Source organism: Periophthalmus magnuspinnatus, chromosome 7, assembly GCF_009829125.3.
Source record: "Periophthalmus magnuspinnatus isolate fPerMag1 chromosome 7, fPerMag1.2.pri, whole genome shotgun sequence".
Lineage (NCBI taxonomy): Eukaryota > Metazoa > Chordata > Actinopteri > Gobiiformes > Gobiidae > Periophthalmus > Periophthalmus magnuspinnatus.
In genome coordinates, this window is record NC_047132.1 from 21,930,311 (window position 1) to 21,958,116 (window position 27,806).

The 27,806-nt window shown below is 37.9% G+C and overlaps 1 protein-coding gene across 1 annotated transcript in view; it reads left to right on the forward strand.

The window, feature by feature from the left end:
• Positions 1 to 1,927: 1,927 nt before the first annotated feature.
• sema3bl (sema domain, immunoglobulin domain (Ig), short basic domain, secreted, (semaphorin) 3bl) overlaps positions 1,928 to 27,806 on the forward strand; it is a 78,001-nt gene continuing 52,122 nt past the window's right edge. The window contains exon 1 of the mRNA XM_033969801.2: positions 1,928 to 2,257. Coding sequence (XP_033825692.1) covers positions 2,155 to 2,257 — 103 coding nt within the window. The 5' untranslated portion in view covers positions 1,928 to 2,154. The remainder of the gene's footprint in view (positions 2,258 to 27,806) is intronic.

Consider the following 27,806-nt stretch of genomic DNA (forward strand, 5'->3'; position numbering starts at 1 on the left):
AAAACTCAAAAAATACATTTTGCATAATACCTTAAAGTTTGTTGCTCATAAAAATAGCATAAAGACACATGGCTGAAACAAAGAAGAATGAAGAGACAAGGAAAAAACATAATGAAGCATAATGAATAAATAACTATACGGTACAGACTAACCATAAGAATACATTTTTGGTTGTGCAAAGAACCCAAAACCAACCCGACACTAATTTCCCTTAGCTTCCATCCACCATAATATTGTGGTATTGTCATTTAAGGACCACAGAAACATGAGACGAAGAAATCACTCAGGACACAAAGAGGACCAGAACAATATAACTCCTTTATTTCATCAGGCAATGTTTCCCAAAATGAAGAAGTGGGATTTTCAAAACACACAGTGAAATAAGAAGTCTCCTGAACCAACATGAGGACCTGATTAAATCCATTTTGAAACAAGACAAGAATCTATTTACCATTTTCATAATATTTTATTTTTGAGAAATCATTGCACTGACACAACCCAAAACACGTAAATACCAAGTTATGTTTCTGTTTTGTTTCGCCTGTGGTTACAGTTGCACAATATAACATTTCTGGCAGAAAGTACACCACCTGCTTGTCTCTGTGGAGTTGTTATTGCTTTGCCTGCAATGTTCCACAGTATGCCATTGATCTATCTATCATTGATCTTATGCACAGCCTGTTTATAATTTGGAGTAAGTTGTTGTTGAGAAGTTCAGAGGCCAAACTGCAACTGGACTGGATACAAAATATAAGCAGATCAATTATAAAAGTTACATACATGTTGCAAGACTATATTTTTCTCAACGAACACATCAAACCACTGCTTCTTTGTCCTGTTTCTGATCCATGGGACAAAAGTTGACACGGGACCCTCTTCCTGGCACCAACAACAAAGCATCAAGACGAGCTGTCAACTCCAGCTCCCAGCATGCCGAGCACCACTCAAGCCCCCATCCCCCTGTCCCCGCTTGTACTCAGAGCCGATGGGAGCAAACAAGTGCCTCTCAAAAAACACATGGGTGGCTCTAACCCCACTCTCAATAGCCCCTGCCCTGTGAATGATAGATGCAGAAAGAGAAGAGCTGCTCAAAACACATCCAACATCTTCATTAAACTCCACCTCACGTCCCAGAGGAGCTGAAGAGGAGTGAGGAGTGAGGAGGAGAGGAGGAGAAGGTCATGTAAACAGACATGTGTGAAAGAGGGGAATGGGCACAGAAGGATGCCACTTGGAGCACACATAAGTTGTTATTGTAAACTGTGGTCTGTAAGAAATGTCTTTCAAAATCAAACTGACTGCTACATTTGGCTACTTCTATTTTACTTCTCAGTTGATTGTGGAAGTAAAGTTTCAGCACTAATGATTAGCCTTCTTTGCATATTTGAGATCATTACAGAAAATACGCCTATAACCAAAATATTCAAACTATATTATTATTCTTCTGTGACTAGTCCTACAGCGTAGTCATGGTACAGTGGACTATTGGTGTAGGCCGGTCACAATAACATAATTTTAAGTGTAATATTTTGCAGAAAAAATTAAAATGAATTAATTTAAAAAAAATCTAAAACATATGGTATCATTAAAACCATAAAATAATAAATAAACAGCAGAATGAGACACTTTTAAGTATTTACTTTTAATCCAATGATCAATTATTTGTTCAACCATCTGCTCAAAGAAAACAGTTCAAAGAAAAGTGCCCACTATAAACATTGACTCCCCAAATATGTTGTTCCATCAAACATCCAGCCTGTTTAAGGATAAGTCGATATAGGCCTGGTAATTCTCTTTACAGACCTAATTGTTAGAGATACTTTATTATCCGTGCGCACTGAGCTCCTTGCGCTTCTCTCAGATATCTCTCTCTCCCTCTCTCTCCAGAGTAGAGGCGTGGTGCGCGCCTCTGCCTCTCATTCCAGCACAGACTCGTGTTGGAAGCTACAGCGGAGCGCGGAGAGACGCAAGAGCCAGAGCCGACCCGGGGCAGTGCAGTGCAGTGCAGTGCTGGTTCAGGTCGCGCTTTTACGCACGGGAGCAAACTGTCCGGATATGTTATGAACTTATATCTCTGACAACACGTGCTGGAATATTCACTTTAGACGCATAGTACGACTCAAAATTAAGTCAAGTGGACAGTATTGTAGCAAGATGAAGGGATTTACGCAGTTATTCCCTCTGATCGTGCTGTTGTGCGTCCACGCGGTTTCATCCTCCAAGTCCAACGTGCCACGATTGAGGCTTTCGTATAAAGGTAATTACTGCAATCAAATTCTGATATGTTCATTGTTCTGTTCTTTGCCCTGGCCCGTGCATTGTTTTCTAGCAGAGATTCAGGTGCGTTTCATTATTACAGTAGCGTACTTGTTTTTACAGACAGAACGAGACAAAAAGATTCAAATTGTGTTAAAATATCTTTGAACTTGGGAGCTTCAAATTTCTCTTTTGTTTTCCTACAGCTGACATTACATTGCTTGTTTGCTTATTTTAAAAAGTAAAACCATTAAGTTACCAGATAGATAAGTTGGTATACACATATGTTATTTGAAAAAGACTATCCCACCATGCACTACAGTGGTCTGAGCAGGGAGTATTTGGCTACTGTTTTAGCGTTTAGCGTTTTATTGTGTTCAGATAATATTTTTGAGCGTTTCCAGGAGGAGATAGTGTCATATAAAGTATATAAATTAGGTAAATGTATGGCTGGAGGTACTGTTGGCCCTGGTTAATTTCTGTGTGGTTGGATGCACTGCTGTGTGATAGACCACAGTTAAAAGTTTATATGGCATGGCAACTGCACAGAACACCTTCAGCTACTACAGAGGCTTTATAAGGATTTCTCATCATTATCACAATTTACATTTAACATATAGTACTTGTGTGAGCGCTGAGACAAGGTTACAAAAGGTTTACAGTGGCAACATCATTTATTATATGCTGTATCAGTTTATATTTGACCAGTAACCAAATATAGGAATGGCAAAAATCATGTGCATGGTGCCGAAATGAATGGCCCAAACATTCCTGGTTAATTAAATTTTTGTTCTGATTATTTTTATGTTTTTCTTCTTCTAATTTAGGTTTACAAAATTTACATTAGCGCCTTATGAAACTAAACATAGCAGTACAGCCATCTCCTCTCACCTGCACCCTGAATGATCCTTTAGATGTGTTTAGTTTATAGAGAACAGTGACTTGAGCTTGTATTTACCGCAGATACATATCAGCAGGATTTCCTTTGGTTCACTTCAGTTTTTCATGATAAAAGTCCTATGCAGTGTGAGGCCTTCCTGTCGAACTGACCGGACGCAGCGCTCTGAGGGACAGATCAGAGCTGATAATGAAAATAAAGAGGGGGTTTAAAATCACAGGCTCAAGTTCAGACACACACAGATACTATCGATGTAAGTTAAATATGTGGTAATCTTACGCCATCCCGACCTCCTGCTTAGCCTACTAAATCTGTGGCTTTTGGTTTGTATGGAACCTTCAATTTTCCTTTCTTTTGCAAACAAATATTTTAGCCAATTTGTCCAAAATGAGGCAGGGACCGTAGTGAAGCGCCCATGGAAGGAGAAACATAGCCAAATTTGACACCAGTTGCCCTTCGAGATGACAAGGGTATAACATATTATCTATTGCAAGGGAGCAGAACAGAAGCAGAACGCACCCATCTCAATTGAACCAGCTGGAAGTCCATGTATTGTTTTGTTTTTTCCTGTCAGAAGATGTTACGTTGCATATATTTTAAACAATTTAGCCCATAGTTTTTGATTCTACAGTTCCATAGTAAATACTGAGATCATAAAAGCCCAGATACCCCCGGTCCCTCGTGCTCCTGCGTCTTGAACCAGAGGTGCTCATTAGACACAGATTGCTGTAAATTTGCTGAACATATGCTTTCTCTCTGGAGGTTTGACCTGTTCAATTTCCCTGACCTTACCCCTCACCTCGATCTGCACAACCTCAGCTCCACATCTGCTCTACTCTACACAGAAAAGCGCAACTCTGGTCTGCGTCTTTTTGCATCCAAATTCTCAACAACTGTCATAGTTTCCCAGCTGATCTACTGACCCTTTTAATCATATAGTACGCAATGTGGTGTATTATTCCAGAAGTTGCCGTGGGTCCCGCCATCGTCATTTGGGTTGTATTATTCTGCATAGGGCTGATGAGCTTGACAGCAAATAAGTTTGATATGGACTGCAAAACCGTTTTAAAGCCTCTCAGAGAATCGGTGCAGTTTTAACTTGTTTGTCACATGAACATGGAACATTTTACACAAATAAACCTACTTTATTTCATATTTTAGTGGCAAAACTTTTCTCGAAAGCAATGGGATTCTCGCTTAACCAGAAATGCCACCACAAACAAAGTGCGGTTTTGTAGCATTTAGAGACAAAAGTGGGCGGGGCGGCATAAGGACAATAGCCAAGATTACAAAAAATAATCTACAAGTTTAGTTGCAATTCCAAGAAATACATTTAGGTTGTTTAACATGGTCTTTTTTTTTTTTTTTTTTTTTTTTTTTTTTACAATCTTTTAACAACCTTTTATCAGTACTAGAAGAGTCCTCCTCTGCACACAAATTGAGACTTGCCCATAGCAAGAGTATGTAAAAGCATTCTGTCATAACTTGTTGTACATTTTAATAACACATTTTTGATAGCTAAGATCAGTTAGATAATTACCGTTCTCGTTGCTCTACGCCTGAGTGAAGCTACCCTGCCTATGTGATCGTCATTAGAAAACCAGCCACTTCCTCACATCCTGTTTAGTTAACCTTAAATCCGAACAGTTTGAACCATAATTTCCTCTTTGTATATTTTCTCATGTGTGTCCCTCACGTTTAACCGTGCAAAATATTAAATACCGCGCACACCTTTGTTTGATTAACTATTCAAATCCTTATCTCACACATGACTAAAGAGTGAGTGTAGATATACGTCACTGCAGATTCGCTTTATACAGAATTGCTCAAATGTTATCAAAATGAATGTAACTAATGAACAAACTAATGTGTCAATCTTCTTTTAAGTTGAAGGTTGGGGGTTAAAATCCTGCACTCCCCATTTGTGTCCTTGGGAAAGATACGTCATCTATTATTACTTAAAGCTTGGGAAAGAGTCATATAGGGTTCTGATCACCAACCACCTTCTCCGTTTTTCACTTTCACTCACTGTTAAGCACTGTGTAACTTTCTGTGTGTGTGTGTGTGTGTGTGTGAGATCCGTGTTGCTGTTGGCCCCTTCTATGGACAACTGCAGATCACATTAGCAAGTAGTGGCTTTGTTAATGTACCAAAATTACAACACGGCGCTGATGAATCCTACGCGTATCATCGATTAAGAAAATAAAATTGGAGAACGAAGTAAGTACAGAGCAGTGGCCGTGTGCCGGTGGCGGCCAAAACGAGGATTGATCGGCAGTATGGCGTCTTGAAAATAAGCGATTAAAGAGTGCTCAACCGTGCACGAATCACTCCAAAAACAAATTTGAGAGGTTAAATGAGAAGGGGAAACAACTATGACATGGTTAAATTGCATAATAGGTCTGTTTTAACATTTGAAATGATATATGTGATATTATCATGTTGGCAGAGATCTTAACTACTTGCACAATGATTTTGTCTTATAAAATTACTTAATTGCAGTCGATGGTGACATAAATAACTGCAGCCTTTCCTGTTTGATAACTACACCTAATTATTGATTTTGATTCAATTGTGATACTTTGCTGACTTACCCATAACCATCCCCATCCTTCACGCCTTACTATCTTAAACCGCTAAGTGTCCTATCTCCTCTTGTCTCTCCCTTCTCCACTCACCTCCAGTCTTTCCCTTTTTCCCCAAACTCATCTGGGTTCCCATAATAACTTGGATATGCCCACGGGGTGTTTGCGATCCCGGGAGGATATGGAGTAATTCAGCCACAGGAAAAGCTGTCATTATCTCATTTCAATCAATTAGTTTCAACAGGAACTCGACCATTTTAAAACCGCTAAACCGTTAACATGCATGCACGGCGCTCACGACTGCGTTTAAAAGCCATGGGATTTGGTGATTTACAGAGACTTAGAATTTCGCTCTGCAATTTGTTTAATGCTGTGTTTATCTAATTAAGGAAATTAAAAAGCCATTACGATCTTTTGCTTGTGTTTCTTGTTAACGCAATTGTTTGTTCGGTAGTCTGGAGTATTTACTGGAGTTGTGTTTTGTTTCATTCACACATACTTACACACAAACCCTGCATATTTAGGCTGAGTTCTCTCAGAAAAGAAAGCGCCCTGTTCCACCTTGCGATGTCATGTGGTAATACAGGAAGTGCTCCACACACCTTCACTAGAATCATTTGGATGATTTCAGCATTTTGAGCTTTGGAGATGTACAGGCTAATAATAAAGGAACTCGAACATGTGAATGAAACAAAACACAACTCCGAGTAAGTTTTTGATGAGGTAACAACATTAAAACATGGCTTAAAGCTCACAAGAGTCAATTTTGGGTAATATGGGATCTTTAAGATTCAGTTACTGGGATAAACAAATGAAATGGCTTATTAAGCAATGCTCTGAGATACAATATATAAATCCAGTTGCCAGTAGAAACATTAAAGATTATTACACTGGGTTACAAAAAAAACATTTTTGAAAGTTGTCTGTGTTTTATCAACTGAATTAGGACCATTTAGCACCACTGAATCCAAAAATGATATCCATTTTTCTCAGTCAGGTCAGGTTTTTATGCTAATTTGATTTAGAAAAATCCGATCTTCTGACTAAATTGATTACAATTTTGTGACATTATCAGTTGATTTTCTTTAATATTTCTCATCCAAAAAATGTTTTAGGAGATAAAAAATAGTTTTCTAACAGAATGTATTAATTAAATGTTACGTTATGTTAATTGATGAAGGTAAGTACATGTAAATTGGAACGTTACGTTATCATTGCGCAAAATTCAGGACACGAACTTCTGTTTTTATGAACCCCTTGAATGCTCAGCAGCAGGGATGTCTCTCTTCAGAGTCCAACAGTAATCAGTCATCATGACTGCATCCCAGCGTCCCTGATACCTGGTCTCCATCTCTTTTATGTCCTGATGGAATCTCTCCACCTGCTCATCACTCAGTGATCCCAGATTCTCAGGAAACCTGAACATTTAGCTCCTTTTGGGAAAAAGGATGTGGAGCATCATCATTAAAACCACACTGGAGGAATCTTTGTCACTGATGTCAGGAACTTCTACAAAGACAGGTACTGGAATTTCATCACAGTGAGCTATAGGACGACGTGCTGATTCACGGTCAGGATACTTGAGGCTTCGGTTCTTTCTGTTGATCCCAGTCACATCAATAGCCCAGAAGTAGCTATTGATGTCAGCTCCCTCCAAACCATGGGAATTCCAAACTTCAGACAACTCTTCTTGCCTTTAGTCCACTGACGCAGATACTCGGTGCATGACTTGCATGCCATGTGTGGCGCCCAAGCTTCATCTCGATCACCGAGTTTAATCCCAAAATAAGCGTGGTAAGCACGCTTTATGAAACTTGTGACTTGATTCCTGTTAGGAACATTGGTGTATTCACCGCAGATGTAGCAGAATATGTCAGGCTTATTTTTGCAAGATCTTCTAGTCGAAGCCATTTCATTCACTTGTAATATAAAAAAAAGAAGAAGAAAAAAAACGGATTGAGCAAAACCAATGTGATTTTTGGATTCAGCACATCAAAATGATCCTAAATCAGCTAAAAAATCTTAGACAATAAATTTAGTGTTGACCAGTGTTATTAAACATGATTCATCTCAAAAGAAAATTCTGCCTTTCCAAAAACCCCAAGGCACAATGACGGAAATAAGTTGCAAGCCCTTTATTATAAGTAGGAATCAGCATGTACCCGGATTGTTGGCCCCAACATGGCATTAAAATTAAGCAACTCTGATTAAAACAGATTTTAGAGGGAACAGCGAAAAGTAAGGACAAGTATTTTAAACAGACAATCTTAGTGAATCTTCCCATGCAATCAGGTTGAATTTGAGCGTGACCCTGACAGAGCAGTGCAGTGTCTGTGATGCGGTCCTGTACGCCTGGTCCTCCCTCAGCTCCAGGTGTTTTCCATTAGGTCCTCATTAAGCCCATAGCAACAGTCTCTAGGCTTCACAGCGCAGTAAAGTCTCTATAATCAGGATCTGCATACATACAGTGTGTCTCAGCTGTCAGGTGCATGGGGCAGTTTAGTACAAAACCTCATTCAAATATATTCAAATCTTCCATGGAAAATAAGAGATAAAATTAAAATGATTCTAAAGCATGAAGCCTTTCCAGTCAGTTGCTACTACTCTGTTTATAATCGAGTTTTCCAAAGTCAAATGTTAACCACAGATCTCGTTCTTTAAAGGTAGAGTTTATGTTCATTTCTATTTCTAATACCATAAACATGACCTCTGTGCCCCAACCTGTGAGACAAACAGTGCTGGGCGATAGAAAACATTCTATATATCACAATATGGATCATTTTATATCACAATAACGATATATATCACGATATACCATGATAAAGTATGTTTTCAGTTATTCTCTGAAAAGTTTGACAAAAATTTCATTGCTTACTTTTCTCCAACTTTATTTTGAAGTGACATTTAACTGAACTGTCACAAATGAGAAACATACATTTTAGTTTAGCAATATAAATGTATCTTGAAATCTTGAAAGCTGTCCTTCTTTACATACACAGGAGCCATGTACAAATGCAACATGTGATTTGTTTATGGCCCTGGGATGTTTTCTCATATGGCATGCCTTGTGCAAAAGGCTGCTTTATCTTCGGCTGGCTATAATTTTTGTTTTCGTAACTTGTCCCCCGCTGTTCTACAACTTGTTTTAGCTTGGATTTTTTAGATTTTTATATATTCTTTTTTGTGGACCTTCTTTTGGTGATGGAAAAGCTTTGGTGTGTTGCCAGGGGGCACGGGAATAGTCTGTATAGTTTGTATATGGCTGAGTTGTGATTAAAATTCTGTTTTCTATTCAATAAGAGCACAGTCCACATACTCTACCTTAAAGTACAAAATTCAAATATTTCTTATATCTTGTTCTCAAAGGTAAAAATGTTGTGTCTCAGAAGAGTATAGTCCATTACATCGACCTCCCTGTGCATTGTGCTTTGCATTTGCTCAAAGGATTCAACTCAGTCTTTCCTTTTTCCTTGTCTTTCTGATTCCATATTGTGTGCTCCTCCTTTCCTCTCTCTCTCCTCACTCATTCCGCCGCTCTCCTTTGTGCATTGGCTGCAGGGGTGCACTCCGGCACACAAGACTCATGGGGCGCGCCGGTTTGATCAGATTGTATTAGTCAAAGGCCATGTTTGTTTTCTCTTCCTTCTGGTGAATTAATTAGCTTTCTGTCTGAGTCTCCTGGGTGCTGCTACAGTTCAGCGGGTGCTCACAGTTCTGAGGCAGGGCACTGTAATCTGTCAACGGGACATCCCAAAGCTGGAGGAGAAAGGGGTGGGTGCAGCAGTTTAATCTTTTGGCTGCTTTACAATGGCGTAGAATCAATCTTAAAAGTATGTTGGGTGTAGTTATCGAAAATATGAGCAAGAAGGAGTAGTGTTATTTTAAATGAACACTACTCCTTTAAATTAACTCAAACAGAAAAAGCTGTCCTGATAAATACTTTTTTCCAAGTGGATAAAAGTACACAATGTAACTTCTGTTTTTTGTTTTTTTGTTTTTTGTGGAGGTCCCGTCACCTGCTTGTCTCCATGGAGATGTTATTACTTTGCCTGAAATGTTCGAAATATGGCATTAAACATATCTATCTCCATGAACAAACAGGTGACGCTACCAGGCCAAGTTACAGGTCAGATCTGTGGAGAGTAGACCAATACATGAGTGTTAATTTAATAAATGCAAGATAGTTTAAAGAGAGAAGTTTATGCCATACTGTGAAGCATTCCCGGCAAAGTAACAACACCACCATGAACACAAGCAGCTGACCAACCCTCCACCACCAAAATTACGTAGTGCATCTTCAATTTTTAAGTCTAACCCATACCAGCCACTCATTAAGTTTAAGCTTCGTCTCACAATCACCACACCCATTATTTCTTCCACCAAAACTTTAAGCGCTCCCAGATTTTTGGCCTGATTGAAACGGCACCATTTTGGAAATACACAATACTGTAAAAAGAGGAAACCAAGAGGAGAAAAGTGAGGGTTTAAATGGAGGCCAGTTGGCATCCCCCACGCTCTTGTTCACTGTGAGCTACAGGCAGGACTGTTGAAAAGACATCTGACAGACTTTACTGTGTTAGTAATGGCTGACATGTGTTTCAATTTCCCCGTTGGTAGAAGGTGTATTGTCCGTTACTGTTTATGAGACCTGTCTAAGAGTTTACTATGAGAAATAAATGTTCAAAAAATGCATAAAGCACAATCAGAGGTATTGTTGAGTTACTGTGGCGGGTTAATAGCTTTTTTGAATAGAATAAATGAGGCAAATTGAGGTTTTATTGACTTTAAAATCTTGACACTAATTTTTGATGAATTTATGCAGCGTTGTATATTTCTTGGTCAAGAGAATTTAAGGGAATGTCACAATTATGGCACAGGTGGTGGTACTGCGCAAGCCAAATGTTAATGTTATTGTGAATGGGATGCCAGTGTTTTCCAGTGACTAATGGAAAGCATTAACTGGATTTTATTTTTTGGATCATAGCAGCTATAAATCTGTACTTGAAGCAAAGTGCAGGTATATTGAAAATTTAATTGTTCTGGATAGTGGTAATGTGATCTATATTCATTTTGTCATGTCAGGCTATGAAATAAAAGATGGCGACGTTCCACCACTTGCTTGTCCCATGAGATGTTATTTTTGCCAGGAATTTTTCACTGTATGGCATTAAACTGTCCACAGGTCTGACTTTTAACATGGTTTAAGGTGTTACCTGCTTGTCTCAATTGTTAATGGTCACATTTTTATATAGCTTTTCCACCTTCAAGACACTCAAAGCACTTTAGCAAGAAACCACTCGCCCATTCACACAGTCATATTGTACACACACAGGCAAAGTGGGTTAAGTGTGTTGCCCAAGGACATAACAACAGCATTCATCTGTGGGAGCTGGAATCACACTGCTAACCTGCCTCCACCAATGATGTTTATGTTTAGAGCGGGATTTGAACCGCTAACCTTTGAATCAGTGGACAAACACAAACTCTACCAACTGAGCTACTGTTGTGCCATATACATATGTGTAATGCCATACTGTGGAACATTCCAGGCAAAGCAATAACATCTCCGAAAGAAGAGAGAAAAGTTACATAGTGCCTCTTTAACATTTCACAAAAGTTCTATAAAACTGAAATTGAAAATGAGGTGTATGTGTACGTATTGGCTATAACTTCAAAATGGTTTTCACTGAACGATTAACTAAAATCAAGAGCTCCTACAAAATAAAAGCTTTGCGGTGTTATCAGTAGCAGACGTCTGTGTGGATTCAAACGTCTGGTCCGGTGTCAACAACATCATGTCTTTATGTGGGCACCAGATAAGGGCCTCTCAGAGGAGACAGGTGAGCTTAGAGAGGAGAGCAGGGAGAGGTGTGAGAGATGGACATGTTTGAGATAAAACTGAGAGCGGATCAGAGCGGAGGCAGACGGCCCTCTGCAGATAAGTGCAAGTGTGTCCTGTGATAAGAGACATGAAAAAGTCTATGTGCAAACAGAAATGTGACTGACAAAGACCCTGTGATGGGCTGGTTTTGAAGTGTTTATCGAGCCTAGATGACAGGTTTAATGATCACGTCGGGCATTTTAATTAATATTAATATATCATTATTTGTGGCTAAGTTTCAGTTGCTTTTTTTTCTAAATGCTCCATTGTCAATATATCTGAATCTACTTTTTAACAGATGTATAATACTGTAGCATTCTGTTGTAAGGAAACATGCCAAATTTCTTCTAGTTGTTTATTTTTTGAACACAAGGGCTACTGTAGGCCGTAACCCACGTCAAAACAAGAGCAAAACAACATCAGTTCAACTCACTAGAGCCATTCTTCAAAACAGACCAGTGTCTGATGATAGAAACTTCAAATCAACTTGTCGGCATAGCAACCAAGTGTCACTTATAAAACAGCTACAAAAACAACAACACATACACAGTTACACAAACAACTAAATGTGACAACTCTGAACTAAACACAAAATATCAGATGTTATGGAATCACACTATTGAAACTAAACGTACAATAAAGGCACACTTTGTAACTTTTCTAGTGGATGTTCTACCACTTGCTTGTCCCTACGGAGCCTGGAATGTTGGTATGACATTAAACACATCTACTTCCATTGAGACAAGCAGGTGGCCAAGTTACAAGCCAAGTTACATGTCAGATCTGCGGAGAGGTTCAGCAACTTGCAACAAGAATGTATAATTTCCAAGGTATTTAACCTATTTTTCCACTATAAACTCCTGTAATTGGCACTGGTTGATTGCAGTGTATTTTGTTTCGTTTCATCAGTTCCTTCACATTCAACACATTCAAACTGCTTTTATTTACTGAAAAACACAGCCCAGGCCCCAACATGTGACACCAACCGAAAGACCCATGTGAATTTAAACATGTTAAGCTGAAGCAATGAATGCAAGAGACATGAATAGACTCAGGCAGTGAATGAATATCTGTGAACAGCAAACTAATGGTAAAGCTATGAAAGACTGGGGCAGGAATACCACGCAGGTCATGGCTCCACCGCGGGTCCAGATAAAGGGATGAGGAGGGGCGGAGAGAAAGGAAGAGACGGTATTTGAAAAGTTTAGGGAGAGATGAGAGAGTGAGTGAATGAACGAGTGGCAGATGGAGGGTTGAAAGAAGACAGAGGTGAATCTAACACTGGTGTCTTTGAGGAGAGGGTTTAAGTGGTCATATAGAGACAATGCAGCTTTGAGCCTGTGTCATGCAGAGTATAAGAAGTTCACTATAGGGCACTAGCTTTGTTAAGTATGTTAATGTAGCTGTGCAATTATGGTTGATTTATAGGTTTCAGCTTCTAGTTTATCAGTAATATATGGAGGAATTTTGCCCATTTGTGATCACATTGGTTAGCTTTTCCAATTTTTCAATCTTGACAGTCCCAAGCCTGAACAAAGAATGACAAGTAAAATAAAAGTCCGCTATTTAACTTTTCTAGTTGAGTTTCCGACACTTGTTTCTCCATTGACACGTTACTGCTTTGCCAAGAATGTTCTGCGGCATGGCATTAAACTTAAACTATCTCCATGGAGACAAGTAAGCACCAACAACAAGCGCTACCAAGCCACGTTGCAAGTCAGATCTGTGGAGAGATCGTAAGAATTCACAGTAAGAATGCATGTTTTTCGAGGTGTTTTTAAGCACCGTCAACAGCTCTAATTGTATAAATGCCAGTTGATAAGTTAAATGCCATGCTGTGGAACATTCCGTGGAGACAAGCAGGTGACGCATACTGTCAGGAAAAGGTACACAGTGCAGCTTTAAGTTATTTATTCTTTTTTTTTTTACAAACTACACAATTGAGGGTAGCGGGGTCATGCATTTTGTCCTTAATTGTTTCATGATGATGTTTCACTTCTTTCCACTTCCTCACAACATTCTATAGGCAAGTAATGTTTAATACAGATGGGGGCAGCTAAAATTAATATTGTTATTGTAAAAATGCAGCTTTTTGTTGTAATACAAGACTTCAATCCATCTAGTCACTCATGAATTTACGTTTTGGAAAAAATGTCGAACCTAATAATTTCAATTTGTGGCTAGACCCTAGAACTTCATATATTACAAGAAAAACTGCATTTTAACAATATTAATTTTAGCAGCCCTCAAATGCATTAAATATTATTGGCCTGCAGAATGTTGTGATATCATCTGAAACCCGGTTATACCATATTTATAGAACTCCTAGAATGTTGCAGAAGCCAGATATATTGGATTTGGACGAGTAATACAATTTAAACATGTGCCAGAAATAACCCTGTACTTGACAATTCACATCACAGCAGTGGATCCTCAGTTACACAAGGAAATGTAGAGGAACTATTTGTCTAAACTTTAGCCACATGAACACACCCTAAGAACAACACTGCTCTGCCCCTCGGGGATCTGACCCATCCTGTGGTCTATTATTGTAGTAGTCTTTATTAAAGCTATTTCAGATCTCATGCAATGTAATGTAATGAGAAATGGTTGTTTTTGGTGGAGACGAGCCACTAAAGGACAATGAAATCAAAGTCACGAATAAACTAAAATGCCGTGACCACTATAATGATCTATAATTACACCAGAAATTACACCATCTTCAGTTATAATCATTGACTCTATAAAGAAATGGACTAAATGAGTGTGACGTCAAACATTTGGCTCCAGTCCAATGAAGCTCATCGAGGATAGTGGTTACGGGGCAAATTTGAAGCCAGGCCAGTATCCGGGAGCTTAGCAACGCTGTGAATCAAACCTGTTGCTACCACTAGTGGGAGTGACCTCAGGAAAAGAAGGCAGCTGATTTGTCTCTTATTAATGTTCATATCTTGAGAGAGGGATGACAGTTTTTTAATATAAAGCGAATTAGAGCAGGAGTCGATGGAAGTGGAAGGCCCATGATTACTTCCTATTTGGAAAACGGCAGCTAGCAGGTTAGCGAAGTCCATTTATATATAGTCTATGGCTATATCACAAAAACACTGCTCTTTTATCTTTATTTTCTGACACTGTATTTTCTGACTCGCTCGTGACTAAGCTTGTGAGTTACAGAGACTCATGAGCTTACAGAGACGTCTTACAACAACTTCATTCAAAACCAGATTACTTTGCTGGTAAAAGAACTGTTTTATCAATCAAAGCACATTATACGCTTACATGGCCAACCTAAACTACAGACCACAAGTCTCTCATAAAGGCTGGTTTTCTGGGCTGACATTACCGTTATGACCAAATGTGAAGCAATAAAAATGTAATGTAACCAATGACCTGTCACAGATGCCAACCAGAGTTTCACTAAACCAAACTTCACAAATTCTTCCAGGACTTTGAATCCGAGCTTCTAATAACTCTTTGTCTAAACTTCATACATGCTAAATTGTGTTGAACTTGGACGCGCTGGTGGTATTACTGAGAGCCAAGTGCATGCTGGGATGTGGTTAAAGCTAAGACTTACCGGTTCCAGTCTCTTATTCTCACTGAGATGTAAAAACATAATTTGCATTCGTTTTCCTACAGACATTAATAATGATCCATTTTGTTCTGTTATTCTAGTTTGATGTGTTTAAGTAATAAAAATACTGTAAGAGTCCAAGGGGTATGGAAATATTAGTGTGATGGAATTTTCATTTTGACTTATATTTGATCAGTTGAATATTGACACTAAAGATATATTTCAGCATGACCTGTTCATCATAGAAGTTTGTTTAGCACAAAGACATCTCATTTATCATCAAAAAACAGGAACACAATAAAAAATGAAACAAAATAAAAACACAAAACTTCCAATTCAGACATCTCTATATGCTTATAAGAGAATGTGAGGAGTAAGTAGAACCATAGTGGATTGTTGCTGGTGGGTGTGCAGTTGTGTTGAGAGGCAGCGGCAGGTTGTAGGAAATCCCAGACTTCCTTCTTCAGTCATCAGTCACACAGGATCAGGCCTGTGTGTCTTATCTGCACCATGACTGATGTCCATGAGCTGCTAATAGACATGGCCTCCACAAGTCTGACAACGCCTTCAAAGATAGGACTGACCCCCTGCCTCTGACCTGCATATGATATAGAGAGGACTGAAAAAACAAACAATAAATCAAACATTTGTCAAATGTAGTTCTTCATTCACTTACACTGGTTATGATTACAAGTAAGGCATTTTTGAGACTGTCTTGCTCTGAATCTTAGAAATTTTTACTGGATTGTTACGACACATATCGAAACACAGAGGTCTCCTGCATTGTTTTATATCCTTAAATCATCATCAGACTTGTTCTGAGCATTTCTGATGTTTAAGTGTGTACATGCATGCTTAGTATGGCAGTTCATTGTCACTGTTTCCAGTAAATGGTGTGTAAAGTAGAGGAAGGGTAACTTATGTAAAACAACGTGTTTTCTATGCATAGGAATTATGTCAGTCCTATAACATGCAATGCCCAAGCCAAGGTACTCAAAAGCATGTTGAACAGCCAATAACAGTACTAATATATGTCCTATCCTATTAGATAAACTTGCTCAGACTATTTCATTTTATATAACAGCATAATATATATATATATATATATATATATATATATATATATATATATATATATATATATATATATATATATATATATATATATATATATATATATATATATATATATATATATATATATATATATATATATATATATATATATATATATATATATATATATATATATATATATATATATTATGCTATAAAAATAAAAGAGAGCTAATTATTAGCTGTATTGTCTGAACAGATGTGTCTGTGGATGGGGGCTGAGTGGGAGAACCGCAGTGGGCCGGCATGTTGTGTACTCAGCAGATTCCTCAAATACTGTGCTTTCTTCAACAACAGCCGCCCTGTAATGAATCCCTACTAATGTGTGTAATGAGGCCATATTTGCTTGTTCGAGACTATGTTTATGTATCTGGGCTCGACCACGGTCCATGGTAAAATGTTTTGAGATGAAATTGACAGTGGATTTAGCGGGCTGAGAAGATGGATCAGGCCAGAGCGTGACTTATTGATTCCTGATGGCATGTGAGTATTAGACCCAGGGGTGTAATAGACTTCAGATGGGTCCCTCACTCACAGTAAGCCAATGCTAACAGATCATATCGCCCTAAGTGTGAGGGCTGCTGTACAGGGGGGATCTATGGAGCTTAGTGCAGATTACAGAGGCCTGGGTGCAATTTGTACAGGAGCGATCGTCCATGGAGATGAACAAGGCAGGCACTGAAGGTTGAACTTTTTCTCATACAGTTCACACTGAGCATTGCCAAGTAACTTTTTGATATATGTCAGTGAATTTTGTCTTTTTTACATTGCAATGCACATTTTGGCCAACTTCTTTATTTAAAGCCATAGTATGTAATAGTATGTAACAACAGTCTACAGTAAAGGCATGTATTTTGTGAGCGGGTTTGCATCTCCACAAATCTGACTTTTATTTGGCCATCTATCTCTATGGAGAGTGTTCCACAGTATGGTTTTAACTTTCTATTTCCATGTAATCATGCAGTTGACTTTTCTCCTCTGGAAAGTTACATAGTTACATCACTTTAACTGACTGGTCACTTTATCAAACAATATTATGAACATGTTGTTTGTCAGGTATAATCTTGGACTATAAAAATGTCATTATTAACAAAAGACAATTTAATATACTTTTATATTTTAGGATTTCTTTTATATTTATATTTCTTTTATATTAATTCATCTTTAATTCTGCAGCATGCCGGTATGGTATTTTATCTCTTGTATGGCATATGTTTAATTGTTTAATGTGTAATTGTTATTTTTTGTCATTATTATAATGTGGAAACATTTGTAAGTGGTAAATATGCAGCTGGAGTTCTTGATCTTGAAACATACACAAAACTGTACGTCTGTTTTGCTTAGGGGGTTGATATGGGGTGCAAGAGAAACCAACTTGTCTTTCCTTGTAGGGGAATATGAAATGAGACAAAAGTGCATTTTTCATGTTCATTTTAAAGGAACAGTTTATCCTGACATACATGAGGCAAGTCATACTTTTAGAAGATGATGTGCGTAACCAGGACCTACAAGGACCCTTGTAGTTAACCCTATAAGGAATTCTGTGACCTGTGATTTGAGAATTAAACCAGATATGCTACGAAAACCTCCATTTTCACAAATCCATCATCAGTTTTTAATAATCGGACTTTTCATTTGGTCTATAGTTCATGCTACATGTCTTACACTTGTCAACTGTGCTCATGCTGAGGGAAGCACAATCCCAGTGCCAGCTTTGTTTAATTACTCTTGACACGGGAGCGATGACAGACTGACATAAATATGCAAATAAGCAGAGGATCTCTCAGTGACAGGCCTGGATTGTCTCACAGAGTGTGTGAGCAGGTCCCTGTAAACATGGCGGCCTGTCTGTGGTGTGGGTGTTACAGTGGGTTTTGACACCTCAGTGAAACCAGATGCAGACATCGCGTGTCGCCTGGCTTGGCAGCAGTACAAGCTCCTATGGCCCTGTGCATGCTGGGAAATAAGACACATTGAAGACAGATGTGGATGTTTCCCCCATGAGGGACAGAAAGTGATATGGACATGGGAGAGAAGCAGGGTGAAAGATGGGAGACATGGTTTAGAAAAAAATTCCTACACCGATGAAGATGTAATTGGGTAAAAATGGTTATTTGTTAAAATATTTAATGTATATTTCGAAAAATAAGCCTATGGAATGTAATAATATAAGCACTGCCTGAAATTTTGAGTGTTGCTTAACTGTAGTCTTGGGTGCTTTTAGGGCTGCAAAATTTTGGGGAAAATAATCTAATTTGGATTTTTCTGACAAGTACTTTGGCATATTTTTAAAAACTTGGATTCTGTTCAGAGTGGACTTTGTAAACAACTCCAGGAGACATTTGAGAGAAGAGTGAAATATGATTTAATAAACTAATCCCATGATTTCAGAACATGTTTGTACAGGTCTAACTACAGGTAGATTAGATTGTGATATATAGACTGGGGTATATGGTCTCTCTATATATACTGATTTGTGTGTATTAGTCAAAAGGTGGGTTCAGTAGTCATGATGATTCTAAATGCGATAGAGAACAGTTTACATCAGAGACAAAAGGCTTATATAATGCTAGTATTACCTGTCTCCGACCTATAGATGCTCCCCACCTCTTGTGTTTTTAAGATATAACTAACATCCTCCAAATTGTTTACTTCCCAACTGAATATTAAAGTAAAGCAGGTCATGGTTGAGTCGCGGTGTAAAAGTGTCCCATCTGTCAGTGCGCCTCCACCTCTGTGTATACTTAGTGTACACTGTATAAAGTTGTGGTATTACAGTTGTGGTATTTGCGTACTGCATATTTGCGGGGGATTTGTGTGGAGCTCTGAGTGATTTACGAGAAACAGAAGTGAAATGTGAAAGCCTCAAATGGAGCAGTTTGTGTTGTAGATGTAAGCAGTGTTTATGCAGAAACAGCTTAACTGGACCAAGCGCAGAGCCCATATACTAACATGCCGGCTCAAATCAACGTGAGCGCTACATTTTACACACAAAGATAATATGCCAAGCTATCCATCCTCACATAATGAAAGATTTGGGGTCACATTCAATTTAAGGATTATGTATGTAAGACAATCATGTATTTAATTCTTTTTTTTTCTTTTGGCATAATAAGCTATACTTGACCTATCTGTCCGCCCAGGCATGAAGGACATATGTTCAAACTAAACACAGCTTTTACTGATCCAAATTCTAATGCTGATTTATTCTTCATTAGAAAAATATTGAACTTGTCCCATTTATTTGTGTTATAACTTGTTGTTTTGGTTCTTATGATGATAATACACCCAGAAACCAGAACGAACCTCACACGAGTTGCCAGTTTTAATGCTTAAATCCACATGGTTTAAAGAAGACCTATGGTTCTTGTGTTTTGTTTTTTTTTTGTTTTTGTTTTTTTTTAAACTTTATTTATAAAGATTTTTGTTTTAAACAAAGAGGCATTATGACAACAGTCATACATGAACACAGCATAGAACCCAACCCTCCCACACAGAAAACCCCAAAAGTATGGTTTTTGTGTTTGAGAAATAGTTATAATGACACTCGTGGATCATTGTGTTATAATTTACATGTTTTAAATTGCAATATTCATGTAAAACAATTTAATAAAAGACGTAAACATCATCACAACAAAGACCTCTGTAGTTGTCAGCCCCTCCTGTCTATAGCTGCAGATCACACCAGCAAGCAGCGTTTTTTTTTTTATTTGTACCAAAATGACTACGCAACACTGCTGAATCCTATGCGTATCATTGATTAAGAAAATAAAATTGAAGAAAGAAGTAAGTACGTCACATTTGGCGTGTGCCAGTGGCGATGAAAATGGGGATTGATTGACAATATGGCGTCTTGAAAATAAGTGATTCAAGGTTGCTCAAACATGCATGAATCACTCCAAAAACAACTTCGAGAGGTTAAATGAGAAGGTGAAACAACTATAACATGGTTTAAAAGTCGATTCTGCACAATAGGTCTGCTTTAACTAAGGACTCTCTCTGATCCAAATCCCATCACCTGCAGCCAATCATTTATCAGAGCAATTCAATCCAATCACAGACTGAAATTATTTAGGTAATGGAATGCTATCGCCGAACAAAACCTTGAATTTGACACACACCTACACTACTGCAATCAGTTCTACTTAAAATACTCATATTTGTTTGAACTTTTGGTGTGCCCCTAAACAGCGGGATCTTGTTGGACCTCCCATGGTGTTCCTTACAACAGACTCCAGGCCACACATAGTTTTCATCACTCGCCCAAAAGCTAAAGGTCATCTCACACTAAGGAGCTGTGCAGAAAGAGCTGGACTGATGCGGAGCTGCTAAAGACATGAGAGGCGGGTCTGCTGTCAGTGTCAGATATACACAGATTTTTTTTGTTTTTTTTTGTTTTTATATTTGTGTAATAACTAGAGCTGAATTATTTGTGGGGAAAAGAACTTGAATCTACTAATTATGCTTTTCTTTTTTTTTTTTTTGCTATAGTTCAAGAGCATTAAAGATTTTTTAAAATGTTTGAAGACCCCGTGGATAGGCTGGCCACGGTAACAAATTTTGAAGTGTGATATTTTGCTGAAGTCGTTATAGATGGTAAACGACACCACTGACACAACAATCCATGAGCAAATGTAGACCACAAAAATTATTCTAAATCTACAATATATATAAAAAAAAAACAACAACAAAAAAACAAAAACAACAACAAAAACAATGAGCTACAATAAAAAATTACACTTTAATACTTAGTTTGCATCTGTGAATCATAGAAACGGTTAATTCAACAGATCTTCTACAGCTCAAATATTATCACATATATATTGTCTCATCTAACATATATTGAACAATAAGTCAGTGTAGTATGGTGACAGGCCTACCAGTGGAAGCAGGACTTTTTTGGGTGTCTTGCAAAAGAAATGTTACAAATGTTACAAATGCATTTAGAGTCCACAAGACTGAGAAAAGATTTTAACATCTATAATAGCTAAATTGTATGGTTCATTTCACAATTTGGCCCTCTCAAAATATTTCATTTAATATTTTTACTCCCATGTAGCACTGGTCTTGGAACTACAGCTTCTGAAGAGTTGTAACTGACCGGTATTAACTTATTTTGTTCAATTCAAATGTAAATACACAGTAATGTGTGCACAATTATGTGGCAGTTTTATCTCATAACACCTCATGGCTGGAGATTTTGCCCCATTCTTAATTAGTACTACTTACTTTTCCACTATTCATATTTTGATTTGATTGTGATTAACACTGCAGTTCTACAGATAATGATTGGGGACATAACTGGATAAATCATTGAACACAGCAGTGGGTACAACAGCACAAAATGGACCTCCCAAATCTTCATCCTCGAACCAGACATCCATCCACATCTGCCCTTACAGTTACCTCACACTTGGCACCATGTATTTTGCCTGATGTGCTCCTAATAATGAGACCCAGTGCACATCCCAGTGTGAGCAGCTTTTGCCAGGTTCAATAACTATGTCATATATCACTCTGTGTGTATGTGTGTATGTGTGTGTGTGACTGTCTCTGCCCATTACTGTCTCCAGTCCAGACCCATCCTTTATCCCCGCTGCTCTCTCATTGTGCTCCCTCGTTATTTCTTTTGCAGTAGTTTGAAAGTTGTGCATGTGTTTTACTTTTCCTCATTATTTTAGCGAGATGAAGCTAATGGGTGCACTTGGGAATCTTGCTTTAAGGACATTCCAGAGACAAGGACACTGATGAGCACGATAATTAGAAAAGGGGGATTTATTTATGCTGCTTTGTTTTATTATTTAGTGTTTATTGAGTTGGCAATAGTGTAGTGTAGCCTAACTGGTTCATTATGTTACTGTTGTTTATACTTTTTTATGGACTTGAGATATGAAATATGGCTAAAACTGAGTGAATTTCTTTTGTTTTTGCATCATTAAAATGAGTCAGTGTTGCTTTCTGTGGAGTTTGCATATCCTGTGTACTTCTGAGTGCACTGTAAACATGGACAAAAATTTACATATTGTCAGTCTCAGCATAACAAGCTTTTATTTTTTTGCCAAATTGATTTTTTGTCTCATTCTACTTTCCATACAGCAACAAAACAACAACACGCAAACCACCTAAGTCACTTACAAAGTCAAGAGGCGGCTAAGCATATCCTATTCCTAAGTATACAGACAAAGTGATGTTCCTTCCTGTTACTAATAACGTTATAACACATCCATTTTACGAATTTTGTGATGCGCTATAAATACAAGTGCAATTCAAAATGTTATTGATTGTGTTTAAATGCCTGCACACTGTGGGTCCTCTTTATTTGAGGGAGTTACTGCAGTCCTATACTCCACCGAGAGTCGTGAGTTCCCAAAGCCGGGCTCAAGACCAGAGGTAACAGAGCCTTTTCTGTGGCAGCGCCCAGACTATGAAACTGACTATGGAACTGCCTCCTCTGCCTGTCAGATCCTCACAGTCTATAGCACAGTTTAAAGCCAAACTAAAAACCTACCTCTTCTCCCTGGCATTTACAGTAATTCTAGCTCGACAGAAGGTGCTTTATTTATGTTCTGTTGTTTAACTGTTCTTTGCCTATGCATAATATTATCTGTGTATTTGTGGCTTGTTGACTTTTTATGTGAAGCACTTTAAGCAGCTGAAGTTGTATTTAAACGTGCTCTATATGTAGATTAAACTGAATTGAATAAAGCATATTGTTACGCTGCATAATAAACCCCTATGAGCCCTTCTAAAAACAGCAGTGTTGTTTATATATGACGCTTGCAGTGATGGACAAACTGTCAGTGCTGCTCCGTGTGTGGAGAGAGGCAGTGTATATGTATGTGTGCAAATGTACCGTGTGTTTGTGTGTTTGACCAGTGAAGACTAACGCTGCTGTCAGAGGCCGATGACACGTGGACATAGAATCTATTTAGTGAGAGCAGCGCCGTTCGGGTGGTGTTCGTGTCTCTGGTCCCGTACTGAGGCTAAATAAACTTCTTCTGCGTTAAGTAGAGCTGCGAGATTAATCCATATGAATTAACGCGATAAGAAAATCATAAAGGCTTTTGGAAGTACCATCATTTCCTCTACAAACAACTAAACCTCTGGTCTTATTCTGCATAAAAACAGTTAAACCTGCAGATTAGATATGTACGAACACGTTTTGAAATGTGATTCTTGTATTAGTTTGTCAGTTCATATGTCAGGTTTTGTATCAATTGTTTTCATAAATCACAATTTTTTATTATTTTTTTTTATTTTATTTTACAAACATCAACATTTACAACATGGAATGCATATTTACAAGTGAGAAAGGATAAAATGGATATACAAAAGTGAGGAAAATGTGAGCTGCAAGTCAAAGTAAAGGGGGAGATGCAACCATAAAAGTCATAATGATAATGGCAATGGAAATAGAAGGAAAAAAATGAACAAAACACAGAAAAAAGCAACACAAAATAACAAAACTTTTATAAATCGCAAATCCCACTCCAACGCTCGTCAGAGTTTCAGAATTTGATATGTTTCCCAAATCATTCAGTCTTAGTGTGAGACATTCAGAGTCTCTTGCCTCTTTACAACTCTCAGGCCTCTTATTACTCAGGTCGTGAGGCTCAACAGTGGACCGAGTTGCAAGATTTTGTGGAGTTATTCCAGAAAGGAACCAGATCTCTCCAAAGCCCAGCTGCCCCACGGTACACTGAGGACTATTCACATGCACTACCACGCCTTAAACTGCTCTCACCTGACCAGACCCCGCTTTAGTGAAACTGCGAGTGTTTCATCCTCTATGGAGCAGTGTTCATATAATACTAAAATTTCAAACTCGATTTCAGAAAGAATACGCTTGATACTCGATACCGATACCCAGTGGTGAAAGGTAACGAGATAAAAGTAGTAAAGTGCTGTAGTTTGTTTTTTTTAACTATCTGCAATTTAAGTATAGTGGATGCCTTTTTTCTTTTACTTCACTACATTTGAGAGCAGGTATCTGTACTTTCTACTCCACTACATTTTTAACAGGACTGAAAAGTAAAGCACTGTTCAAATGATATGGGGGGTGACCAAGTTCGTGGTAATATGCTCACAAACGTTTTTGACTTCAAGCTTCAGCTTTGAACAAACAAAAAAAAAATACAAAATGTTCAAAAATGAAGAAATTGATTCATATTGTTACTGTTGACCAAAATATGTATAATTTTCAATCAGTATCACTACATTTCACAATTTAGCAAATACAACACTTGTGTGAAATATGTTTACTTTTTATTCTATAAGTACATTGTTAAATTACTTACTTTTTACTTACTTTTACTGAAGTCAATTCATGTGATATTTTTACTAAGAAACTTTTTGTTTTTGTATCTCTACTTTTATTTAAGTAACAAAATTGAGTGCTTTATCCACCACTGCCAATACCACAATAAATAAAATATGCTCCTTTTTATAGTTTTCAATACAAAATATTAGTACTTTCTTTATGTTGTTGTCTGATATTAGTACTGGTAAAGCTCAAGATCATTCTCAAAGTGATACCAGTTTTAGTATCATTTAGTATCTGATTTTCTACACTTTTGACAACCCAGCTATGGAGGAACAGTAATAGTTTTGATTAACAACATACACAAAGAAAGTATGAATCCATGAATACAGTTCCTAAATGGTCCCATATTCCAAAAACACGTGCGGATTAATGCAGGACGATTGTAGCAAATATCGCTACAGAAAAAAAATGGAGATTGGTGAGTGGTGAATACCCAGACCTTTTCCCAAATCTGATTAGTCACGATAAGTGTGTTTCCACCTGTCTCAACACAGACCCCCTCTGTACTCCTGATTACACACAAATAAACCTGCCTATCTAGTTACATGTCTAATTTGCCTTGATTTAAAAAAGCAAGGATCCGCCTGGTCCAGGAACGACTCTGGTGCAGTAATAGCAAGTTCCATTTGTCAAATAATTATCTGTCTATAATGGATCATTCATGCTTATTCAGTGAAATAATTCATTGCTACACAGTATCACTTACAAACACGAGTATCGCATATTTGAATACTGTCTCACGTGTGGATTTGGCTCAAACTAATGACACCGTATTGTTCACTTTTGTAGTAACTTGAACTGAAATATTCGATCTGAGCCAAACAATTAAACTAAACACAGCGTTGAATTTTCACAAAAAAGCCCTAAAAGTTTTCTTTGGTTTGCATGTGTGTGTGTATCATGAATGTTATTAATGGCTACACAAAATGGAAAGTTAATCTTTTAAAGCTTGCTGGCAACTGCTTAAAGAAACACATGGAGGGCTGCCAAACTAGTACGTCGTAGGTAATAAAAAGTCTATAGAAAACGACTGCTCCCCCAAGTAGTTGGTCTTAGGCATAGATAAATAGTAATGGTGTCTGGTAAAGGAGGGCATAGGGCATACTGTAGAAGTCACAGTATGTAATCTTTAAAAAAAAAAAAATACATACAGGTGATAGACTGTATATATAAATGGACATAGCTAACCTGCTTCCCAGCGTCTGGAAAATAGGAAGTGATCATGGGCGTGCTTCTGGCTTCATCGACTCTAGCTCCAATTCACTTTACATTGACTTTAATGTAAACTGTAGCTGTGAATCTCGACATTTTGGTCTTAAAATGTTCGTATTAGTCTACATGATCCCGTATCCCTGATGTTTTATTTCCCTATTTTGTCTGTAAATCAAGATATAAACAGTAACAACAGACAAATCAGGAACCTTCTTTCCCCGAGGTTGTTCCTGCTAGTGTTAGAAATAGGTTTGATTGACAGTTTTTGCTAAACTAATGGTGTGGGCGGGAAGGGCCGTTACCTTCAACAGCCTCGCTTTGGATTGGCTCTTTGGTTGCTATGATACTCACGGTCAGAATTCCAAATAAGGAACTTGGCCCCAAATTTTAACTGCTAACCTCAATGAGCTTCCTTTGACTGGAACTGAACATTATGGGTGACGTCACATTCACTTAGACCACTTCTTTATACAGTCTATGACACTGATTTAGACTTTTTTTATTTTATTTTATTTTTTTATGTTTTTATTGCATTGAAAAAAAGTTGAAAAAACATGTGTCTTTACTCTTGCATCTCCATAAACCTGACTCTGACTCTTCACTTTGTTTCTTTGGAAATGTTATTCCTTTCTCTATAATCTTCCACAGTATGGTTCACTATGGTTTTAACTTTTTATTTCCATGGAAACCAGAAGCTGACGTGCCACCTCCAGAAAGTTACACAGTGTAATTTATAACACTAGTTACACAGATATAAATACTCGCTTCCTTCTTTCACTCTCCCCCTGCTTTAACATAAGTGAATTTCAATCACACTAGTACCATAAACAAGTGTACCCCTTTCCCTCAAGTTTATCTTAGCCAGGATCACGCACACTTTATTAAACAAAGCGTGCTGTTCAAATGCGTTACAGTCACTGCATTAGACCCCAGTCAAACCAGTGCCAGGCTGACATGCTGCTTTAATCTAAAACATCCAAACCAATAAGTCAGAAGAAGACAGTACCTCAAATCCACCGCACAGTTTACCCCAAACAAATGAGCCGGCGCTACTGTGAGGTGCCCCCGGTGTGCCCTTGTGATCCTGCACTAAGTCAGGCTGGATCAATAAGAGCGGAGGGAGAGGAGAGGAGGAGGGGGCTGCACCTGGCTCTGCTCTCACGACAGAAGCTTCACAGTCAGGGGTGGGTGGCGGTTCAAATCTCTGCTGGAGGCTGAGGTGAAAATAAGTTCAGTCCAACCAGGGTACCTCCTTTTTCAAACTTTCAAATGCTGAGGACTCCTACGCTTTTTGCAATCTACAAAAACTGTCTGAAAAATATAATTTATGTATGTATGTATGTTGTCATGACACTTGTTTCTTCATATGAGTGAGTGCGTTTGAAGTGACGGGAGCAACAGCTTTTAATAAATCTTGGATAAGTTCAAGTTTGTTTGTTTTTTATTCATTTGTTTAATAGACATGAATAAAACCTTACAAATGATCATAGATTGTTTAATAACTCATTTATGCTATAAGTGATACAGTTTTTCACACTGGTTAAGATTAGAGACAGTGTAAGGAAAAGAGTTAGGTACAGGAACAGGGTACAAACAGGGAACAAAATAGCAAAAGAGAGTGTGAGGATAAGCTGAAGCGAATCTTAGGAATTGAACTCATAAACTCTGATGAGACAAGTACAATATATTAGTACTGATATATAGCCTGGTAAAAAGGTAACATAAAAAGAAATAAATAGAAACAATTACAATATATAATAAGTTCTCAAATTGACTTAAGGGTTTACTGCAGTTATACAAGTCCTACATGTTTAAAGGCTGCAAATTAGGGAAGGGCATGATGGGAAAAAAAAAAAAAAGTTTATCAGGATGTTCTTGGAGCCAGATCACACATTCATGTACCCTTTGTATTTTTAAGAAGTATCAGTCATATACTACCAATAAAAAGTTTGGATACAACC